Here is a 20,126-nt window from a genome sequence, read left to right on the forward strand (position 1 = left end):
TGTGAGAATGGATAGGAAGTTGATTCCCAACAACTGGAGTGCAGCTCCCAGTGCACACGTGTGCATTCAGGGTGCTGACCGACTCTGGCTTCTGATTGGTCAGGATGCATGTTCCCCTAGCCTTGCACGGTGAATGCTGCCGGTGAGCGTGCTTTGGCAGCAGAGGGACTGGATGGGCTTATTTGTGCCTTGGCTATTTTTAGGCCCCAGCTCATCCATTCAAGATAGAAGCTACTATCAGTGACTCAGTCCACCGCAGTCAAACTCAAAATGAGTGGAATGGAAGCAAAGCCACGGGCAGACACACAGTAAGGACATCATTCTGCCTTGCCATACGCGCACACATCATGCCCACGCCAGGACAGCGAGGAGAACAGGGCCCTATTAAGCAGCCATTAAGTCATAAAAGAGGCAGTCTTAACAGACGACCTTAACATCATGTGGAGCTCGACATTCAGGAAAGCAGCAGCCAAAGGAAACAGTCAGCCCAGAACCCTTTACAGACACGTGGTCCTCAGAAAAGCTGAGCCTCAGGGACTTAAGATAGAAGGACAGGAAAGACAAGAGCTTGAGGGAGATAGGGTGCCTTGGGCCCAGGCTCTCAGGGTTGGCATATTGCTATCCAATTCTTTGCAGACAGGGGGAGCTCATGAGCTCTCACTGGATGCTCTGGAGAAGCACCCACCAAGCCATCCCTCCATCCCTCATTCATCTTCAGCTCCTGCCAGAAACACTTGTCAGAAATGCAGATAGTGGTGTTTCTTGGTCACGCAAGGGGCGTTTTATTGTGCTCCTCCTGCAAATGATCAGCCTTCCTAGCAGTTTTTAATAGACTGCCACTCCTTCTATAATCCCTTTTTAGAGGGTGAAGTCTTAGGATTAGTTTTTTGGAAGCAAACCTCTCTCTGCATCCTACATTGAAGCATGGAATTAAGTAAATGTAAGTCTAGGACCCGGTGCTGGCCTGTAGTGAAAGATACATGCAGACTTGGGTCCTTTTTGGCTTCAGCCCCAGTGTTTTCCCTTTAGCTAATTTGCTTATGACCTAAGGCCATGGTGTGATGTCACTGTTTCTTTCTCTAGTCCCATTGGTTCCTGTTGAGGCCAATTGCCTGGGAGTCCCAGGACTTTCCAGTCAAGAAGTTGTTCCTGGAGAATGTTACTTGGGAAGGTCCAAGGGAAACAATCTTTTAGCCTTTAGGGCTTTCAGCCAGAGCCACAGCATAAAGGGGGCAGCAACTCTGAGTGTGCTACTTACCCTCCACCTGAAAAGGAAGGAAGGGGTTTGCCACAATGGGAAACACCTTCCTATTACTTTTCCTATTATCCCTCCCCCAAGCCAACAAAACAAAACAAAAACTCGCATGGAAAGAACAGGAAGGCAAATTGTTCTGCCAATGTAGAGCCATGCTGTGTACTGCAAAGCCACCGACACAGGAGTAAACACGTGAAATCATTTTTCTCCACCTCACCTGGAGTATCACTGGAGAGAGCTCTGGGGCATCTTCCACAATAGCAATTAGAAATTTAGTCCCAGTGCTGGCCAGGCACTGGTGGTTCATGCCTGTAATCCTAGCTACTCAGGAGGCTGAGCTCTGAGGATCACAGTTTGAAGCCAGCCCAGCTAGGAAAGTCTGTAAGACTCTTATCTCCAATAAACTACTCAAAAAGAGCAGGAAGTGGCTCTGTGGCTCAAGTGGTAGAGCACTAGCTGTGAATACAAAGAGTTGGCTCAATGACAGTGCCCAGGCCGAGTTCAAGCCCCAGGATGGGGAAAAAAAAAAAAGAAGTTCTAGGCTCTAGTGGCTTAAGACTGTGATTCTAGCTATTCAAGTGTCTGAGATCTGAGGATCACTCAAGAAAGGTCAGTAAAGACTTCTCCAAGTGCTCCTTTTTTTGCTTGATTAGCTGATGCCAATACATTTTATAATCTGTTCTAGAAGATGGAAAAGCAAAGAATAAAAGACCAGAAGAGGCCCCTAAAAGATTATGGTACCTGTTTGAGAGATGAGAGAAAGGACAGATCAAAGAGGCCAAGTAACTTGTCCCCCCAAGCTACCTGGCCTTCTCTCCACCACTCCTGCAGTGCACACTGGGACTTGCCATGGTGGGCAGGGGTGGAAGGAGGTATGGTTCAGGCCCAGTGCGTTGTCAACTGTTTAGGCAGTCTATACCTAGATTTGAGAAGATGGGTATATCATGGTGACAACCTTTGCTGGAATGCTTCCAATCCAATTTTTAATTTGGCTACTGAAGTTCAACAATTTACTCTGTGGGTGCAAGGGTGGGCTCCATCTCACCAATGAGAAGACCAAACAACTGACACTGAGCGGAAAAAGTTCTAGAGGAAACGCAGACCCGTCTAGACACACAGATTCATTCCTTACAAAGGTGGCCTTGGTGAAACACAAGTAGGGCTGGATTTTCCTAGAGACCCTAGGCTGGGAAAAGGTCTGGGTCAGGCACCAGTGGTGCACACCTGTAATCCTAGGTACTCAGAGGGCTGAGATCTGAGGATTATGGTTCAAAGCCAGCCCGGGCAGTAAAGACTGTGAGACTCTAATCTCCAATAAACCACCAGGAAACCGGAAGTGGTACTGTGGCTCAAGTGGTAGAGTGCTAGCCTTGAACCAAAAAGCTGAGGGAGAGCGCCCAGGCCCAGAGATTCCAACCCCATGGCCGACAAAAAGTATGTCCAATGGGGCCACACTTCATCCTGCATCACACCAACAATCAAGTCATCTTGCCAGCAGGGGCAGCCTCCCTCCCTCCCCTCCACTACCTGTGCCAGCCGCGTGCAGCCTACCTGTGCCCGATGCTCCCCGACAGCGAACTGTATCACGGCCACCCCGGGGCTGTGGCTGTCCTCGATCCTCTCCACCGTGCTCGAGTCGATCTTCAGCTCGTTGCTTATCTCCGCGCTCTGGATGAAGTCTTCCGTCTTCAGGTCCTCCACCTTCTTCAGCTCCCCGTTGGCCAGCTGGATGATGGAGCCTTTCATGAAGTAGGGTGGCAGCGTGGGCGGCACCGCGGCGGGCGAGGCCACCGACTGGACCACGGGTAGGTGGATCTGAGCCTGGACCATGGCTGGGTAGGCAGCCTGGGTGACCAGGGCCTCGGGGTTAAAGTTGTCACTCTTGGGCAGGGCGGTGGTGACGAACTGAGGCGACGTGGTGACGATGGCAGAGGCTGCCCCCGGGGTGTCCATATCCGGACTGCCCACTGGGATGAGTAAGGGCTGGGTGCCAGGGATCACCAGGTGCTGGGGCAGGCTGCCTGCGTAGGTGATCGCCTGCTGCTGGCCGCTCAGGTAGCCGATGACCGGGGGCTGAGTGCCCGCGTAGAAGGCGGTGGCCGGCAGTCCCACGGGGAGAGGCTCTGAAGCACTGTGTGTGGTCTGGATGACCGTGTGGGGGGACAACGCGTAGGACCGGTGGTGGTGGCCGGCCTTCCCGAGGTGCAGGCCGCTCTTGTCGTTGAGGGCGGACGGGGAGGCCTCGCGATGCGCCGCGGCCTGCTGGGCCTCCAGGTCGGATGCGGGCGTGCTGCTGCTGTTGGGGAGGACCATGACGGACGCGCGGACCCCGGGTGGATCTCGACTGCTGTAGTCGGCGGGGCTGGGGTGGACCACCACGTGCCTGGGCTCGTAAGGGTGCGGGAGCGATTTGCTGCCCGCCTTGCCCAATCCCAGGTCGGCAGAGGCGGGCGCCCCGTACCGCCGGCCCTTCTCCATCTCCCCATTCAACACCTCCTTGGCCTGCGGCAGCCTGCTGCTGCTGCCTCCGTCTTTCTTGCTGGGCTCACGGGGGACGAAGTGGTGGCCGCCGGGGTCGCCGCCGCCGTACTGCACCACCACCTGGGACGACGGGCCCAGGGTGAGCGTGTGTGGGATCATGGCCTGGTGCGCGTGCAGGTGGACGGGGATGGCCGGCGGCGAGGCCGTGCGCCCGGCGCTCTGCGGAGAGCTGGAGATGTGCACGTACTGGTTCTGCGGGGTGGGCGGAGGGGACCCCGGGGTGAGGAGCCCGGGGGTCCTGCCCAGGTGCTGCGGCGGCGGCGGCGGCGGCGGCTGCTGCTGCGGCTCGATCTTGTGCCCAGCGGCCTGGCTCAGACCGCCCACGTTGGCCAGCAGAGTGGAATAGGCCTCCAGCTGGGAGCGCTGGGATGGAGTGGTGGCGCCCCCGGCCGTGGCCACCGTACTGGTGACGGGGTTGGCCGAGGGGGAGATCAACTGTGAAGGGAGAAAGCCGGCGTAGGGTCCGCTGTACTGGGAGGAGCCCATGAACTGGAAGGTGTGCGGCAGGTGGGCGTACTGCACCGGAGACACCGGGGTCCCCGACTGCGGCGGAGGGTAGGCCGCGGGCAGCGTGGTGGCCGAGGGGACCGACCTGGGAGCACTGGGCGGGGAGTAGTCCAGCCCGGTGGACAGTGCTTTGTGTAAACCTATTCCCTGTTGTAAACCAAGCTCGGTGGACGGCCCCACCGGCCCGTGCCGCCCTCCCCCAGGGCCCCGGCTGCCCGGGGGGTGGCCGGGGAGCCACGCGGCCGCCGCCGCCACCGGGCCGTCCGCCCGGTGGTTGTCGCTGGGCGGGGCGGTGACCTTCTCCTCCGAGGGCCGGCTGGTGGCGGGGATCTCGCGCTTCTTGGGAGGCAGGCATTCATTGCTCCGCTCCTGGTTGGATTTCATTTTTCGCCGTCCCCCCTCCACGGTGGCTGCTTTCACTGTGGCGCGAGCTGGGATTTCAGTCTGATACACGGAAGGTCACATTGGATGGCTGTAGGGGACCCAGGTTCTTCATGAGGAATCATCTCCTCCAGGGCGCACTGGGCCAGCGGCAGCTCCGGATCCTGAGAAAGGGGCCGTGGAGGCAAGGGGAGGGGGGGCCGGGGGGGCCAGAGGCCGGAGGGGACAAGGAAGGAGAAGAGAAAGGGAAGACAAGAGTGGGGGGGGAAGGAATAAAAATGTCAGCTTTGGTGGGGGAAAAGAACCCCATTCTTGGCAGGATTTTGCCTAAGCCCTTGCAATCAGTGTGCATTCCAAGGCCCCCCACCTGGGCAATATGAACTCTGCTGAGTTAGCAGGTTGGGAAGAACAGAGGAGGAAACTGAGCAAGTCACGACTTCAAAGCACAGAAACTTTTAGGGAGTTAACAATTCCCCCTAGATGCCCTTACGATCTCTTCTTGGTCCCTCTGTCTTGCTCTTGGAGGATACCTGATACATAATTCTTTTTCAGACACGGTGGTACCCTATATCCTCATTTTTTTAATGTACCGTTACTGGGACTTGAACTCAAGACCTAGGTACTGTCCCTTAGCTTATTTTGCTCAAGGATGGCACTCTACTACTTGAGCCATGGCTCCACTCTTGAAGATAAGAGTCTCATAAACTTTTCTGGCTTTGAACCTTGGTTCTCAGATCTCAGCTACCCGAGTAGCTAGGATTACAGGTGTAAGCCACCAGTATCCGGCCGTCCTCATCATTTTTTTTTTTTTTTTTACCCACGGGGATAAATCAAATGACACTTTCAAATGACGTCAGTAAAGGCCAGTTGGATCCTGTCTTCAAAATCATGCTGTGGGAAGGAGTAAGTTAAGAACAGAAAGAGCATCACAGCAATACTCCAATATTACAGCTAGCTCTGGGGCCATATTGGACCTATGGGAATTCCTCCCACTGACCCCACCCCACAGACATACCCCACCTTAGAGGAGGAAGTCCATAATAATACCATTCTCTACAAATTTCAGAATAATTACAAGTACAAATACTCCAAGAACATCCATCTCAGATGGTAACAGAATAAAAATTTCTGGAGTGGTTAGAAATACCTTGGGTTATAGACTTAAAAATACAATATGAAGGAAGTTGATCAAGATGCATTATTCTTATGAACTGATATGTTGAGCTGAAACCACTTTGTACAACTACCTTATTTAATAAATATAGTAGGTAGGGCTCATGTATTGAAAGTTTCCTTAGTGTGGATTCCACACATGTTTTGTCTCCTACTTTCTTCCTTTTTTTTTTTTTTTTTGCCAGTCCTGGGCTTGAACTCAGGGTCTGGGCACTGTTTCTGAGCTTCTTTTGCTCAAGACTAGCACTCTACCACTTGAGCCACAGCACCACTTCTGGCTTTTTCTGTATATGTGGTCCTGAGGAATTGAACCCAGGGCTTCATGCATGCTAGGCAAGCACTCTACCACTGAGCCACATTCCCAGCCCCCTTTCTTCCATTTTATCTTTAAAGTTTCTCTTTATACCATCCTATCCCTTTCTCCTCAGAAAGGGCCAACTCTTCACTAACAGAGATGAAACCACATTCAAACAAATCAGACTTGGTTGTATCTATCTCAGATCGTATGGATTGGGAACCTCCATCTCAGGGCTTCTGGACTCCAAGTTAGTGACCACTGAATCCTAGCCATCTAGGCAGTGTGTGTGTGGTACTACCCACCTGGCAGGAGACATAACTCAACAGGACCAAAAGGAACCATGTTTAGCTACCAGTAATGTGAGCACTCTCTGGAGCAACAGGTGCAGACAAGAGTAACGCCTTGTGACATGAGCTATGGAAACTGGACTTTGCGAATTGCAGACCCTCAGTTTTGGCATTTCTCTTTTCCATGATCTGATTTGAAAACAAACACTAGAAAGCAGCCACCTTTAGCACTCAGTCATCAACTATGCTGCGGTAGCAGTGAGATGCCTACTGCAGCCCAGTCCTGCTTTCTCCTCCACTCCTCATGTCTGCACTACCCAATCCCGAATCTCTCCTCTCCAGGTGTACTCTCCCAATGCAACCTGGAACTTACAAAGGGAATGGGAGTGACGTAACGGTCCTTGATGGGTTGGCTCCAATGTCTACAGATACAATGAACTGACAAGTGACAACAGAAAAGGCAGCCCTTTTTCATGGTTTTGACCAGGTATATAGGAAGGCCAAGGTTTAGAAATGTGGTGTCTGAATACCAAAGGACATCCTAGTCATAGGAGTTCTCACATCACAAGAGGATAAAAGAGGCTCTTTAAAAGTGGGATACAAACATAAAGTAAAAAAGACGTTAAATGGTATTACTCGCTAGCCATAGGTGGCGTAGGCCTATACTCCTAGCTACACAGGAAGCTGAGATCTGAGAATCATGGTTCAAAGCCAGCCTGGCTGGGAAGCCCATGAGTCTCCTATCTCCATCTAACCACCAAAGAGCCAGAAGATGAGCTGTGGTTCAAGTGGTAGAGTGCTAGTCTTGAGTGAAAATCTGAGAAACAGCACCTAGGCCCTGAGTGCAAGCCCAGTGCCAGTTCTGGCACAAAAACAAAATATTGCTGAAGAAAATATTGCACAGCCCCTTCTATTAAAACAAAATTAAAACCAAAAGTACACCTCATGATTTATATCCAATACTTACAAATCAGTTACAAGGGCAAAATGAAATTAAACTACGAAAGCATCAACGTTGTCCTTGGCTGTTTGAAAAGTACTAATGATGACTATTTTTCTTTGGATTTCAAGAGTCAGTCTTTAGAAAAAGACCGTAATGATGGAAACCAGTTGACATTGATCAAGATGCATTGTACTTGAAGTTGGATCGCCTTTGTACAACTACTTAATGGAAAAAGAAAAAGAAAAGAAAAAGGGGACTGGTAAAATCTCACGGGCTTTTTCCTAACATTCTTTGCTGAGATCTACTCACAGAACTGTGGTGTGCGCCCCCTGCTGGCACTCATAGTAGCTTTGATCCAGTGAAAACCCCACAGGATTTCATTAGGGATGCTCACGCAAGAGTGATATGTCAGAATCTGAAATGAGAACATTTGCATATAGTAGGCCTAGCCAGTGAGGGAATAGGTTAATTAGCTCTAGACAGCTCTTGGGAAGCAAAAGCACCAGCATAAAAGTCCTTTCAAAGCCAAGTAAAATGTCAAACACATTCCAGAAGAGGTCCATTAGCAATGCAAATGTAAAACTGCCGGCACACGTGAATGCACAATATACAAAACTAGAAAACTCCTCTGAAGGTACTTTTAAGAACTCAGCTCTAGTAAATTTGGAAAAGAATGCTGACTTGGTTCTCAGAAGTGCAGTTTTTATTTATATGGCTTATTTGGGGGAAGACACTGGCTTCAGTTTGCCTTGAATGCTAACAGAGCAGGGCTTCTGCTAATGAACCACCACAAAACATGTCTGATTTCACAAATTAAATTTATTCTTCTGAAGTTATCCATTGATAAACAGCACTTTTCCCAGGAAATCCCAGGGGTAAATCAAGGATAGGATGATTAGCATACGAAGCTAGGGTGCCAAGCTGATACAGATCTCAACTTATCCTCCTTGAAAACTCATTTTTAAATTAAAAAAATCTATCTATCTATCTGTCTGTCTGTTTGTCTGTCTATGTTTTTGGGTTTTATTGAAATGGAATCCTATTATGTAGCTCAGGTGAATTTCAGATCCTCCTCTCTGAGTCTCTCCTAGTGTTGGGATTACAGGCTTGGTTTACACCAAGCTTACAATTTTAAATACTTTTAAAGGGACAGTATCTCACAATGTTGTCACAGGATGGCCCTGAACTCTTGGGCTCAAGTGATCCTCTTACCTCAGTCTCCCGAGTAGTGGCATGCACAGACAAATACAGGCATGTATCAATATGCCCAGTGTTGTCCTACACTCAGAAGGTATATTTACCAGTGCAGAGCATGAAGTAGACAGGGATATCTAATTCTAGACGATGTATCCTTTCTCTGCTATAGTAGCTGTACTATCTACATGTTCCTTCAAGGGAGAAATATGCCCCTAGGAAGTGGAGCTTGTTTTATTGTCAATGACCACCAGGGGGTGCCATAACATGCCACCAAATCTGATGGGGCACTATGAGTGCTTATTTGTGGGCTCAAAAGGGAGGTAATTTATGAAGCCAGAAGAGGTAGGGAAATGAAGGGAAAGACAAAGGCAAAATAATTTTTTTTGGGGGGGGGGAGTCCAGTCGTAAGGCCTGAACTCTGGGCCTGGGCGCTGTCCCTCAGCTCTTCAGCTCAAGGCTAGCACTCTACCACTTGAGCCACAGCGCCACTTCCGGCTTTTTTTTCTTTTTGCTTATGTGATGCTGAGGAATCAAACCCAGGGCCTCAGGCATGCAAGGCAAGCGCTCTACTACTGAGCCACCTTCCCAGCCCCATAATTTTTTTTTTAAAGGTGAATTGGATTTGTGCTTTTAGGGTCTCTTCCTAGTTGCAGGAAATAGTCATTGTGTGCTGCCACCTGGAGGTCCTTGGAGTTTATTTCTGAGTGCACGCATGGGGGTCATTCACAATAATATAAATGCTAAGCTACCAGAGAGCCATACATGCAGATCACTGTTTAAACATTATTATTGGGAAAGGGAAAGCAGGAGGAGGGTTAAGAAAGGAATGAAGACACATTTACTCAGGGTTTACTACCTGTGGGTTGCCTGGCAATCACTGCTCTGAATACACTCATTTTAGGCATTTATGAATTTATAAGTGCAGCATCTATATTCAGACTGACCTCTCTAACAGTATTTTCATATTTAGCTCAGTAGCATAAGGGAGGCCTTGCTCGTCCAAGTGTGATCCTCAGAGCAGTAACTCCAGCATTCCAGGGTCTTGCTGCAAATGCAAGAACTCCTGCTTTGCAACCTGCATTTTACCAGATCTCCACTTACACGTGATAAATTCAGGTATAAGGTGAAAGTGTGTACCCCTCAACTCAAGCAAACGAAACATCTCTAGTTTCTTTCTAACAGAGGAGATTGGGTAATCAAACTGGTGCTGCATATTAATGGACAATTGAGGGGAGCCTTGTAAACAAAGAGCTTATTATTCAAGTAAGTGTCAGCTGTTCACTTTGGGGGTCCTTCACCCCAAGTGCTCTATGACAAAGGTTCCATTTTTTTCCTGGCTTAAAAATAACTATGAGCATACTATAAATTTGATACATGATTCAATCCTGTCCCAAAAGAAGGAAGACATTTAACCAAAGAAACCTCATACTTGTATCTGTGCTATAATTTTCATGACTGTCATGCTATAATTTTCAGACTGAGGAGCGATAAGAAAATGAGCTGAGATCATGGTTTTCTGCATCCAGGTCCTGTGAAGAACAACTAATTGCTTGGAATCCAAGATGCTTCTAAAATCCAATACATAAAGCATATTGTAAGTAGACTGCACTGCTCTGTGCCCAATGCCTAGTCTGTTGCATGAACAGGAAGTGTGGCTGCATCTTTAGCTAGAAGGAGGAGAGGCAGACCATCTGCTGAGCTTCCCTAATGGGGAAATCCCCAACCTCCAATTTTGTGAATGCTGAGATGACATCACAAGTGGAAAATTCCACACGTGACCCTCAGGTTGCAGTGTGAGTATCCAGGGGACACTAAAATGGTTGCATGAAATGACCTTTAGGCCGGGGTGCATAAGGTGTATATGAAATAGAAATGAATCCTGTGTTTAGACGAGGGTCTCGTTCCTAAGCTATCTCATTATAATATGTGCCAATATTCCAAAATAAAAAAGAATCCAGAGCCCCAAGCATTTTAGAGACGGTATATTCACACTCTATGGTGAAATGATGAGACCCTTCAGGAGATGGAACAGTAGAATAGCAGAGGCCACCTGGACAGGGTGAGGATTCTAGAAGTCCTGGCTTGCCAACACATCCTTCCCCTTTTATCTCTAGAGTGAAAGAACTGCATGTCATGCTGACAGAAGGTGCTGCATTTTGGTTAATCATGAAAAATAAGCCCAAACATGACAGCCTAGGAGTATCCCAGGTGAAGAAAGATGTGTTAGATGACAAGCCATAATTAGATGCCTTCATGGCTGACCAACCAAGCCTGCTTCAAAGGGAATGGGTCACATTTTTATTCATCAAGCACTCTGTCTCTAGGATATACAGCAGGCCTTAATTGTTCAATGTCAGCATGAAGTAAATGGCAGGCCACCATTCTATTTTTAGTTCTCTTCAACGTCTTATTAATATTTGGTTATCATATTTAGAGGTAATAGAAGGTTGGAAGAAGTGATTACAATGCTAAGGTTCAGACAAATCCTCAGAGGCTGGAAGGGATGACATAGAATCAAGAAAATTAAGATCAATGAGAACAAAAATAAATGCGTACCCTTGGTTTCTTTAGCTCAAATTAGGCCGTTACTAGGCTTGGAGAGAGCTGGCTTAAAGAGTGATTTAAATGAAAGAGTGAGGTATTATTTAACTATACCCTCAATAAGTACCAACAGTTTGGCAAGATGCTCAAATGGTTGGAGTAATAAACTTTATTTTAAAAATGCAAACTTCAGCCAAATGTGATGGCTAAATCTGTGATCTTAGCTACTTCGAAGGCAGAGATAGTGGAGGGGGGGGGGCAATTGTGTATCACAGCCAGCCTGGCTGGGTACAGTGTTACACACCCAATGACACAGAGAAGAAGCAAAGCATGAGGATTACAGCCCATGCAAAACAAGGGCTGGCGGTGAGGATCTAGTGGTAAAGCACCTGTCTAGTAGCATGAGGCCTAATACCTCCAAAAATGAAAAAGAGAGAAAATATTCAGAATAAGGAACTATACTGTTCATGAGCCACTGATATCGAGGGACAATAATCAATGGAGCAGGTCCAGGGTGAAGTGATCTCTGGCTGAGTGGCCAACACAGGACAGGAAGAGACTATGTTGATGCTGGTGGGTATGCTGGCAATCCTAGCTACCCTAAAAGCTGAGACCCAAAAGACTAAGGAATGAAAGCAGCTTTAGGAAGAAGAGTCTGAGAGACGTCATCTCCCATGAACCAGCACAAAGCAGTACTGGAGGTGTGGCTCAAGTGGTAGAGCTCTAGTTGTGAGCCTATGAGCCGAGCAAGCGTGAAGCCCTAAGTTCATGCCCTGGTACCAACACAAATAAATAATGAGGAGAGGCAGAGTAGACAATTTATAATCTGGATTAGAAAGACTCCACAAGTGCTGGAGGATATAAATGATAAATAGTACATGAGTTCATTTATTATCATCAATAAAACCAAATGCTAAAACCCCAAAAGTTGTCTCCACCTGCATCTTGTAAAAACATCTATTTGCAAAGAGGATCTTCACAGATGCAAGTCGGGATCAGCCTGGTTTATTATCCAGGTGGGCCTTAGATTCAATAACAACAGAGAGAGAGAGAGAGAGAGAGAGAGAGAGAGAGAGAGAGAGAGAGAGAGAGAGAGAGAGAGAGAGAGAGAGAGAGAGAGGAGAGAGAGAGAGAGAGAGAGAGAGAGAGAGAGAGAGAGAGAGAGAGAGAGAGAGAGAAGACTGTGCCACCCAAAGGAGAAAGCCATGTGGAATCAAGTAATCCTGTTCCAAACAGAGGAACATCTGGACGCTACAGAAGCTGGATGAGACAAGGAAAAATCGCAAAGGTAGAAGAGGATGTGATTCTGTCATCCTACGCCTCTAGGACTGTGGTTATTCATGGTGGCATCCCGCAGGACCAGATACAGACTTTCCACTAATTGATCTACTCCCCGTCAATCACCTCATGCAAACACTTCTGTGAACAGGGATGTTTTTCAATGGTGACACCAAGGATGATGCAGAGGTGAATGAGATGGAGGCTGGCACAAGCACTAGAGATTGGTTCCTTGTTCTGCCTCTCCATGATACAGGATGGGCTGGGAAGGATCTCCCTGAGTGAAGGTAATGGCAGAGAGCTGCCTTTAAATTTTCCATAAAATGCACAAGGAACAAGCACCTGGAGTGGGAGAGGGAATGCACTGTATGATGACTGCTATGACACTCTGTATGATGCCTATATCCGGGGGTGACACTCATTGTCAGGGGCAGGAAGAGAGCCCAGCCTTTACCCTACAAGCTGGGGCTCCTCAGTCAAGCTTAGGGACACCCACTAAACTATGATCCAGGTCCCAGCAGTGCTGCAGAGATGAGAACCAGAGAACTATTAGTACTCACACACCTTCCAAATGAGCTCTTTCTCTGTCTAGTCTCATAAAAAGCAAGTTCAAGTCTGCAGTCTGCTCAGGCTCCCTTCAGCCCATGGCTGGTGGTGGCACTGGTGCCCAGTGAACAGGCCTTGCCTTGGAGGACATCAGCTGAGGTTCTCGAGGTCAGAGAAATGCAGGAGAATAGATACCTCACAAGCTGGGCACTGGGTGGCCACTGTAATCCTAGCTACTCAGGAGTCTGAGATCTGAGGACCCGTTCAAAGCTAGCCCTAGCGGACAAATTGAAGAGACTCATCTCCAATTATCCAGCAAAAAGCAAGAAGAGGAGATATGACCCAAGTGGTAGAGCGCAGTCTTCAATGGAAAAAGCCAAGCAAGAGCATGAAGCCCTAAGTACTAGCTGGCGTGCATGTGTACACACACACACACACACACACACACACACACACACACACACACACACACACACATGCATGCAAGCTTATGAGACACATGGACACAACAGATATCAGGAATAGTTTTTTTCTGGCCCTGTATATTTGCAGTAGTTTTTGGGCAATCTGTCCAAATAACAAGTCCCATTTGGATGGACACTGGCTTTGGGCAGCTGTGTATGTCTAGGGTGAATTGTTCCTCTGACTAAAGACAGTCAAGTCCAGCCTGAGGAATTCACCAAGACACACTAGCTGCCTGGTCTGCTAGATGCCCATTCTTGGCAAGTGGCACAGCTGCCCTATTCCTTGGCCTTCAGTGGGGGAAGGCTTCTTATTGGCTGCTACCTATCAGCACGAGAGAGAGAGAGAGAGAGAGAGAGAGAGAGAGAGACAGAGAGAGAGAGACAGAGAGAGAGACAGAGACAGAGACAGAGAGAGAGACAGAGAGACAGAGAGAGACAGAGAGACAGAGAGAGAGAGAGAGAGAGAGAGAGAGAGAGAGAGAGAGAGAGATCGCCTTTACACAAGCCTGTGACAAAGCTTTCTTTACATTCTTGGTTCCTGCTAGTACCAGCCTAGTTCACATTGTGATAGTGTTTGGGGGTGGGTTTTGCCTCCCCTGGAAACAGCAGGACAGCTGTCCCATGACCAGGGGCCTATGGTACCTGTCTGTGATCATGGGAGGGTGGGCCTGGCCCCACCTACAACTGGCTGTGGGATCCCCACAAGCCACTCCCACTCCCTGGGAGCACGTGGCTGCTGTGGCTGAGCCCCAGGATCCTCTGGCTGCCTGCCTGAGCTCCAATTCCTGGAAAGGCTTAAGATAGGAAAAATCGCCAGCTGGATCCAAACCGGTCCCAGGCGAATTGTCCAGCAGGGTTTGAAGCTGGAGTTTTTAAGAAAAGCTGGAAATGCCTTTCTGTCAAGACCTTTCCTGGTTCGGTTCAAAAGCAAATACCTTTCTGCTTTCAAGTGTACCTCCTAGAACAGCTTCCCTAGGCGCCCGGATGGCTGGCTTTTCTCTTTGGCCACAGGTTGGGAACAGTGATGGAGCTCTGGAGTGGGGGAGGGGAAACACCTAGACTTAAGAGGTTCTTACCCTGGACTGGCATAAATTGTTTCCTCCAGACTTCGGCCCCAAGATTGCCGTGGGAAGGACTGGCCAAGGTAGCAAAGTTGGTCACAATCAGTGTTGGCAGGGTGGGAACCTGTAACTCCCAACTGTTGGTTAAATGTCCTTACACAAGCTGGGGGCCAGTGACTCATGCCTGCAATCCTAGCTACTCAGGAGGCTGATTTGAAGTCAACCTGAGCAGGTAAATCCACGAGACTCTTATCTCCAATTAACTAGCAAAAAGCCAGAAGTGGAGGTGTGGCTCAAGTGGTAGAGCACCAGCCTTGAGTGAAAAAGTCAAGCAAGAGGCCCTAGGTTCAAGCTCCAGTACCGGCACAAAAAATACCCTTATCTACACAGTGACAAATCCCATTGCATAATGCACAAAGCACTCATAGCCATTGATACATTAAGAATATTTGTATTAAACAGTAACCTTATAACGAATGATGACAGGAAGACATTATATTAAGGTTATTGCTACTATGGACAATAAAAGATCACCGAGCTGTTTAACTGTCGATCTCACCTCTTTATTTACCTTTTAATGTAATTTTAATTTTACTCAAAATTAGGTGTGTACAGCAGCTTCAGGAGATGAGTATTTCAATAATGTATAATATTCTCATTACTCTATCTAAAAATGGAGAGGGACTCCTATGTGCAAGGCTGCCATACTATATACACTCAATAAACGGTCACCATCATGAATACAATTACCAGGTGATGTACCCTGGTAATTTCCAAGCAATCACCACATTTTTCCATTGTTCCTCACAGCCAGTCCCATGATGAAATCAAATATGTCAGCTTCAAACTATCCTTCACACATCTGGTTTATCCCTCATATCTATGATTTGCTCAAAAGGGGTTACCATGCGTGTCTGAGAATGTATTCTCTTTCTCTGTCTGATAGACTGTATTTATGACAGTACCCAACAGGCTCCCATTCACATCCAAAGTCTTGAAAGTAATTGCACATACAGATAGAATACACGGGAAAGTCAGATGCTAACCCCCCCCCTCCCCGCCCCCCACTTGGCATTTCTTGGACAGGGTTAAGTCTGATAGTCCCTAGTTCCATCCTGCCAGCTTCTCTACAATACTTTCTGGATGGGTAATTCACAGAGGCATGGCAGGGAAGTGCCATCTTCTCTCCCCATCCCACTGGGATGGCTGCCAGCTACTGTTCACTCCCAGAGCTTTACTACACAAAGCAGAGGACCAGCCACAATTCAAGGACACTGCACTGGCTTCTACTGGCCACTAGGGGGCCGGTTTTCAGGGTGATAAGACAAATCAATCAACAGAGAATAAGAAAACCTTTATTGTATTTAGAAGATGTCCTTTTTCGATGGCCAATAGACACATGAAGAAATGCTCAACCACCTTAGCCATAAAAGAAATGCAAATCAAAACAGCATTGAGATACCACCTCACTCCAGTTACAATGGCTATAATCAAGAACTCTAATAACAACAGATGCTGGAGAGGATGTGGACAGAAGGGAACCTTACTGCATTGTTGGTGGGAGTGTAAACTTGTTCAACCACTTTGGGAAGCAGTATGGAGGTTCCTCAAAAGACTCCACATAGAGCTCCCCTATGACCCAGCAATCCCACTTTTGGGCATTTACTCAAATGTTTACAAACAAGACCACACTAAAGCTACCAGCACAATTATGTTTACTGCAGCATTATTTACTATAGCTAAGATATGGAACCAACCCAGATGCCCCTCAGTAGATGAATGGATCAAGAAAATGTGGTATATATACACAATGGAATTCTATGCCTCCATCAGAAAGAATGACATTGTCCCATTTGTTAGGAAATGGAAAGGCTTGGAAAAAATTATATTAAGTGAAGTAAGCCAGGCCCAAAGAAACATAGGTCCCATGGTTTTCCTTATTTGCAATAGCTAGTATATGTCTGAGTCAAGCAGAAAAGGTCAGATAAGGTGATGTAAGGGAAATGAACCCTAAGATATGTATTCAATTTTTTTTTCTTTCATGCGATTGTTTCTAACACATTTATAAGATTATTTCTTTGTTGCTTTGTATGTTCCTCCCCCACAGTATAACCCCTGCTTTCACTGTATTTGATGTCGGTATAATTTGTGGAGGGGAAGGGGAAAAACAAATGGTTTAAATAGGGATACAGGTGGACCTATTGCAACAATGAGATGTACAAGTCGTTATGTCGAAAATGAATTTTACAACTTTGGTGGGGGGGGGGAGAGGATTGGGTGGGGGGGTGGGGGGAAGATGGGAAGGGATACGAAAGGGAAACAAAGGAGGAGGCTACAATGCTTGATAAGAAATGTACTCATTATCTTGCCCATGTAATTGTAACCCCTCTGTACAGTATTTTCACACTAAAAAAAATAGAAAAAAAAAGATGTCCTTTTGCAACTGGGGATGTTTGAAAGCATTCATCACTTTTCACGTGGCTGGGTGAAAGGAAAGCTGAAATTTCCAGAGGATTCATAAACTGACACTCCAAGAGCAGTCATAGGCTGGCTTCCCTTCTCTGCTGGCTTGGTAGTTTCCAGGTGCTACAGTTTTAAATGTTCCTACGTTGGAAACTTATGCCCCAGTGCAACAGAGTTGAGAGTTGGGTGATTCATGCTGCTGAGCAGGAGTGGGTTAGTGATGGCGGATGAGGGTTCTGGTAAAGGGAGGAGTGTGCCCTGATTCCTTTCCTGAACATGCCTGCTCTCCGCCCTTCCACCCTCTACCATGGCACAGCTCAGTAAGAGGGTCCTCAGAGACTCATCCTCTTGATCTTGAACTATGTAGCCTTCCATGAGCCAAATAAACTTCGATTACATATAAACTTCCCAGTCTCAGGCATTTTGTGATAGTAGCACAGAAACAAATGAACACAGAGCGACCCTGTATCATTCAGGCATTTTCTTGATTGCAAAGTATCTGAGAGTTGCTGTGGTCCGTGTTCCCCAGGCACCATGGCCATGAGATGTCCTTACTGCTTACTTTGTGCCAGGATGGTGATATTTTTCACACAGTCAGGATGTGACGATTACATCTCAAAGACCAGTGTAAATCATGTGTCCAAAATCACAGGGCAATAGATGACAGAAACACAATGAAACTCTTGGCTCACTCGAATCACCATGCTGGGTTCCAGTGCTCGGATTGTGCAGTAGGTTTCAAATGTGTAGTCAAAGTCAACTCACCTAAGCACAAGCTAGCCTTTGTCCTCTCCTCCTGGGTGGTGAGACCTCTGGAATAGCTTGCATCTAGGGGTGTTTATTTGCCTGGAGGCTTTGAGCCTTATAACCTCAGTTTCCATCTCTGAGGAACTAAAGGCGAAAAGAATTTGCCTGACCTCAAGAAACATCTGAACACTACAGGTCAGCCTTGAGCATAGAGCATGATTGAACAACAGATTCCTTCTCTATGAGGCTCAGGTGAGCCTTCCTGCAAATTTATCATTAACATGAAGGCTAGATGTAACACTGTGCCTTCTCAGGACAAAAATGAGGTCCATCCCAGAATCCTCCTCTGTCTGGCAGTGTTGTATACCCATGTTTTCCTGGTAACAAGCCTCTGTGTAATGGTTTCCAGCAAGTTCTATGTATCCTTTCACACCAAGGGTGGTTTTTGTCAGATGGGAAAGCAGTTCTTGTGAGAACTCTGACATTGTAATTTAGCCAATAAATGTACAGCTGAAGACGGGGACGTTGAGGTAGGCCACACAATGCACAAAATAAACAAGAGGGGCTGGGAAGGTGGCTCAGTGGTAGAGCGCTTGCCTTGCATGCCTGAGGCCCTGGGTTCGATTCCTCAGCACCACATAAGCAAAAAAGAAAAAAGCTGGAAGTGGCGCTGTGGCTCAAGTGGTAGAGCGCTAGCCTTGAGCTGAAGAGCTGAGGGACAGCGCCCAGGCCCAGAGTTCAGGCCCCACAACTGGACCCCCCCCCAAAAAAAAAAACCAAAAACCACCAAAATAAACAAGAATCATCAGGCTTAGGGATAAGAATGCTTCGAGAACCAAAGATTATACCAGAGACTTAGACTTAAGTTTGCTCACTCCCAAATGGTGTCTTGTGAAGAGGGGGGTATGGACTTTTCACTGTAATGTGACCTGAGCCAGAGGCCCATAAGAAAGAGCTATCCACAGGCTTTGAGATGGCACCCATGTAAGAAGCAATGGATATGCTAATTTTCTGAGTACAGTGTTGAAAGTGTTGGTGTCTTGGGCGGGGTAGCAGATAATCCCTCAGTTAAATGGCTGAGGGGTTGAATTGCCAGTTCACTGAGCAGAACTGACCTAATCAGCTACTGGATATGAACACAGCAACAAAGTAAGTAGAAGACAAGGCTGGAGCCCGTGGCTCTTTGGCTCTTTGCGCACATAGTTGCCCCCGAGCACAGAGAAAGCTGTGCATGTACCCGGCACACTGCTGTTCTTCGAGGCCTTTGGGGATAGATGTCCCCCAGCTCTATCAGAGCATCTGACACTCATACCAAACTCCTGTGGGTTGTCACCTGCCTTCTCACCCGTGGCTCTTATGTCATCAGAGGATCAGATGCTGCTGGCCTGCTGATGACAGAGAACCACTTTTCTGTCCTACCTCTGGTCTCTCAGTTCCATATCTCACACTTTGCCTTTGTAGAACTTTACCATCCATCCTGTTTCATAGCTTTGTGTGGGTGCATGCATGCCTACCACACACACACACACACACACACACACACACACACACACTACAAACAATGAGCTTTCTCTACCCCCATGCCTTTACCCACAGTAGGTCTCCTGGCTGCTCTACTTCCTTCTGTAGTCATCCCTAAAATCTCAGCAGAGCCATTTCTGTCACTGCCTGCCATTTTGCTTTCCCACCTTGTTCATGACACTGTAAAACTTCCCACCGACTTGTGCAGGCTGAAGGCCAAGTCCCTTGGATATTCTGGCATGACTGTCCCCTCTCTGCCTGGCACTGGTCTTTTCCTGTGTCTGTCCAACACAGTTGATCTTTCTTATAAGTTGCTTACTAGATGTTTGAACATGATGTGATGGTGTCAGATCAAAACTTGAACTCACAATGGAAGGACTTCAAATGCTGTGCACACAGGCGTGAAAAATCTGGGCTTGGATCTGGAGATTCCATTTCCAGCATAAGCTGTCCTATGAGATTAACCCTTGAGACTCATCAAACAAGGAAGTGCAGGTCTACACAATGAGAAGTGGCTGAGAGGGAAGACCTCTAAAGTTCACATGCAGTTATTCAACACTGTGGGAACACTGCCTACAATCCATCATCCATCTCAAGGAAATGCTTCAGTAGTTTTTAGATTTCCTGGAATATATCTATATCTATATCTATATCTATATGTACACACACACACACACACACACACACACACACACACACACACACTAAGAAAACGCTTTAATTGAAACCAGCCTAAAATCAAGTGTAGGAACTTGATTGGATAAGAAATGCTAGCTGTAAAAATAGGCCAAGAGTTAAGAATTCCCTCTGAAATAAATGTTTGTTTTAACATCAGGGGTATGACTCATACTCCATGAATGGATGACTGAGTCCTGACCCTCAGAAGATGAATGGTCCATTTTGATAAGCCAGGCTGCAGGAAA

General features: G+C 47.4%; 1 protein-coding gene across 1 annotated transcript in view; it reads right to left on the reverse strand.

The window, feature by feature from the left end:
• Nucleotides 1-20,126, reverse strand: part of Atxn1 (ataxin 1) — a 407,118-nt gene that overhangs the window by 11,314 nt on the left and 375,678 nt on the right. Inside the window, exon 9 of the mRNA XM_042678587.1 lies at nucleotides 2,807-4,848. Coding sequence (XP_042534521.1) covers nucleotides 2,807-4,687 — 1,881 coding nt within the window. The 5' untranslated portion in view covers nucleotides 4,688-4,848. The remainder of the gene's footprint in view (nucleotides 1-2,806; nucleotides 4,849-20,126) is intronic.

Source organism: Dipodomys spectabilis, unplaced genomic scaffold (assembly GCF_019054845.1).
Source record: "Dipodomys spectabilis isolate Male_0828 unplaced genomic scaffold, ASM1905484v1 ptg000045l, whole genome shotgun sequence".
Classification (NCBI taxonomy): Eukaryota; Metazoa; Chordata; class Mammalia; order Rodentia; family Heteromyidae; genus Dipodomys; species Dipodomys spectabilis.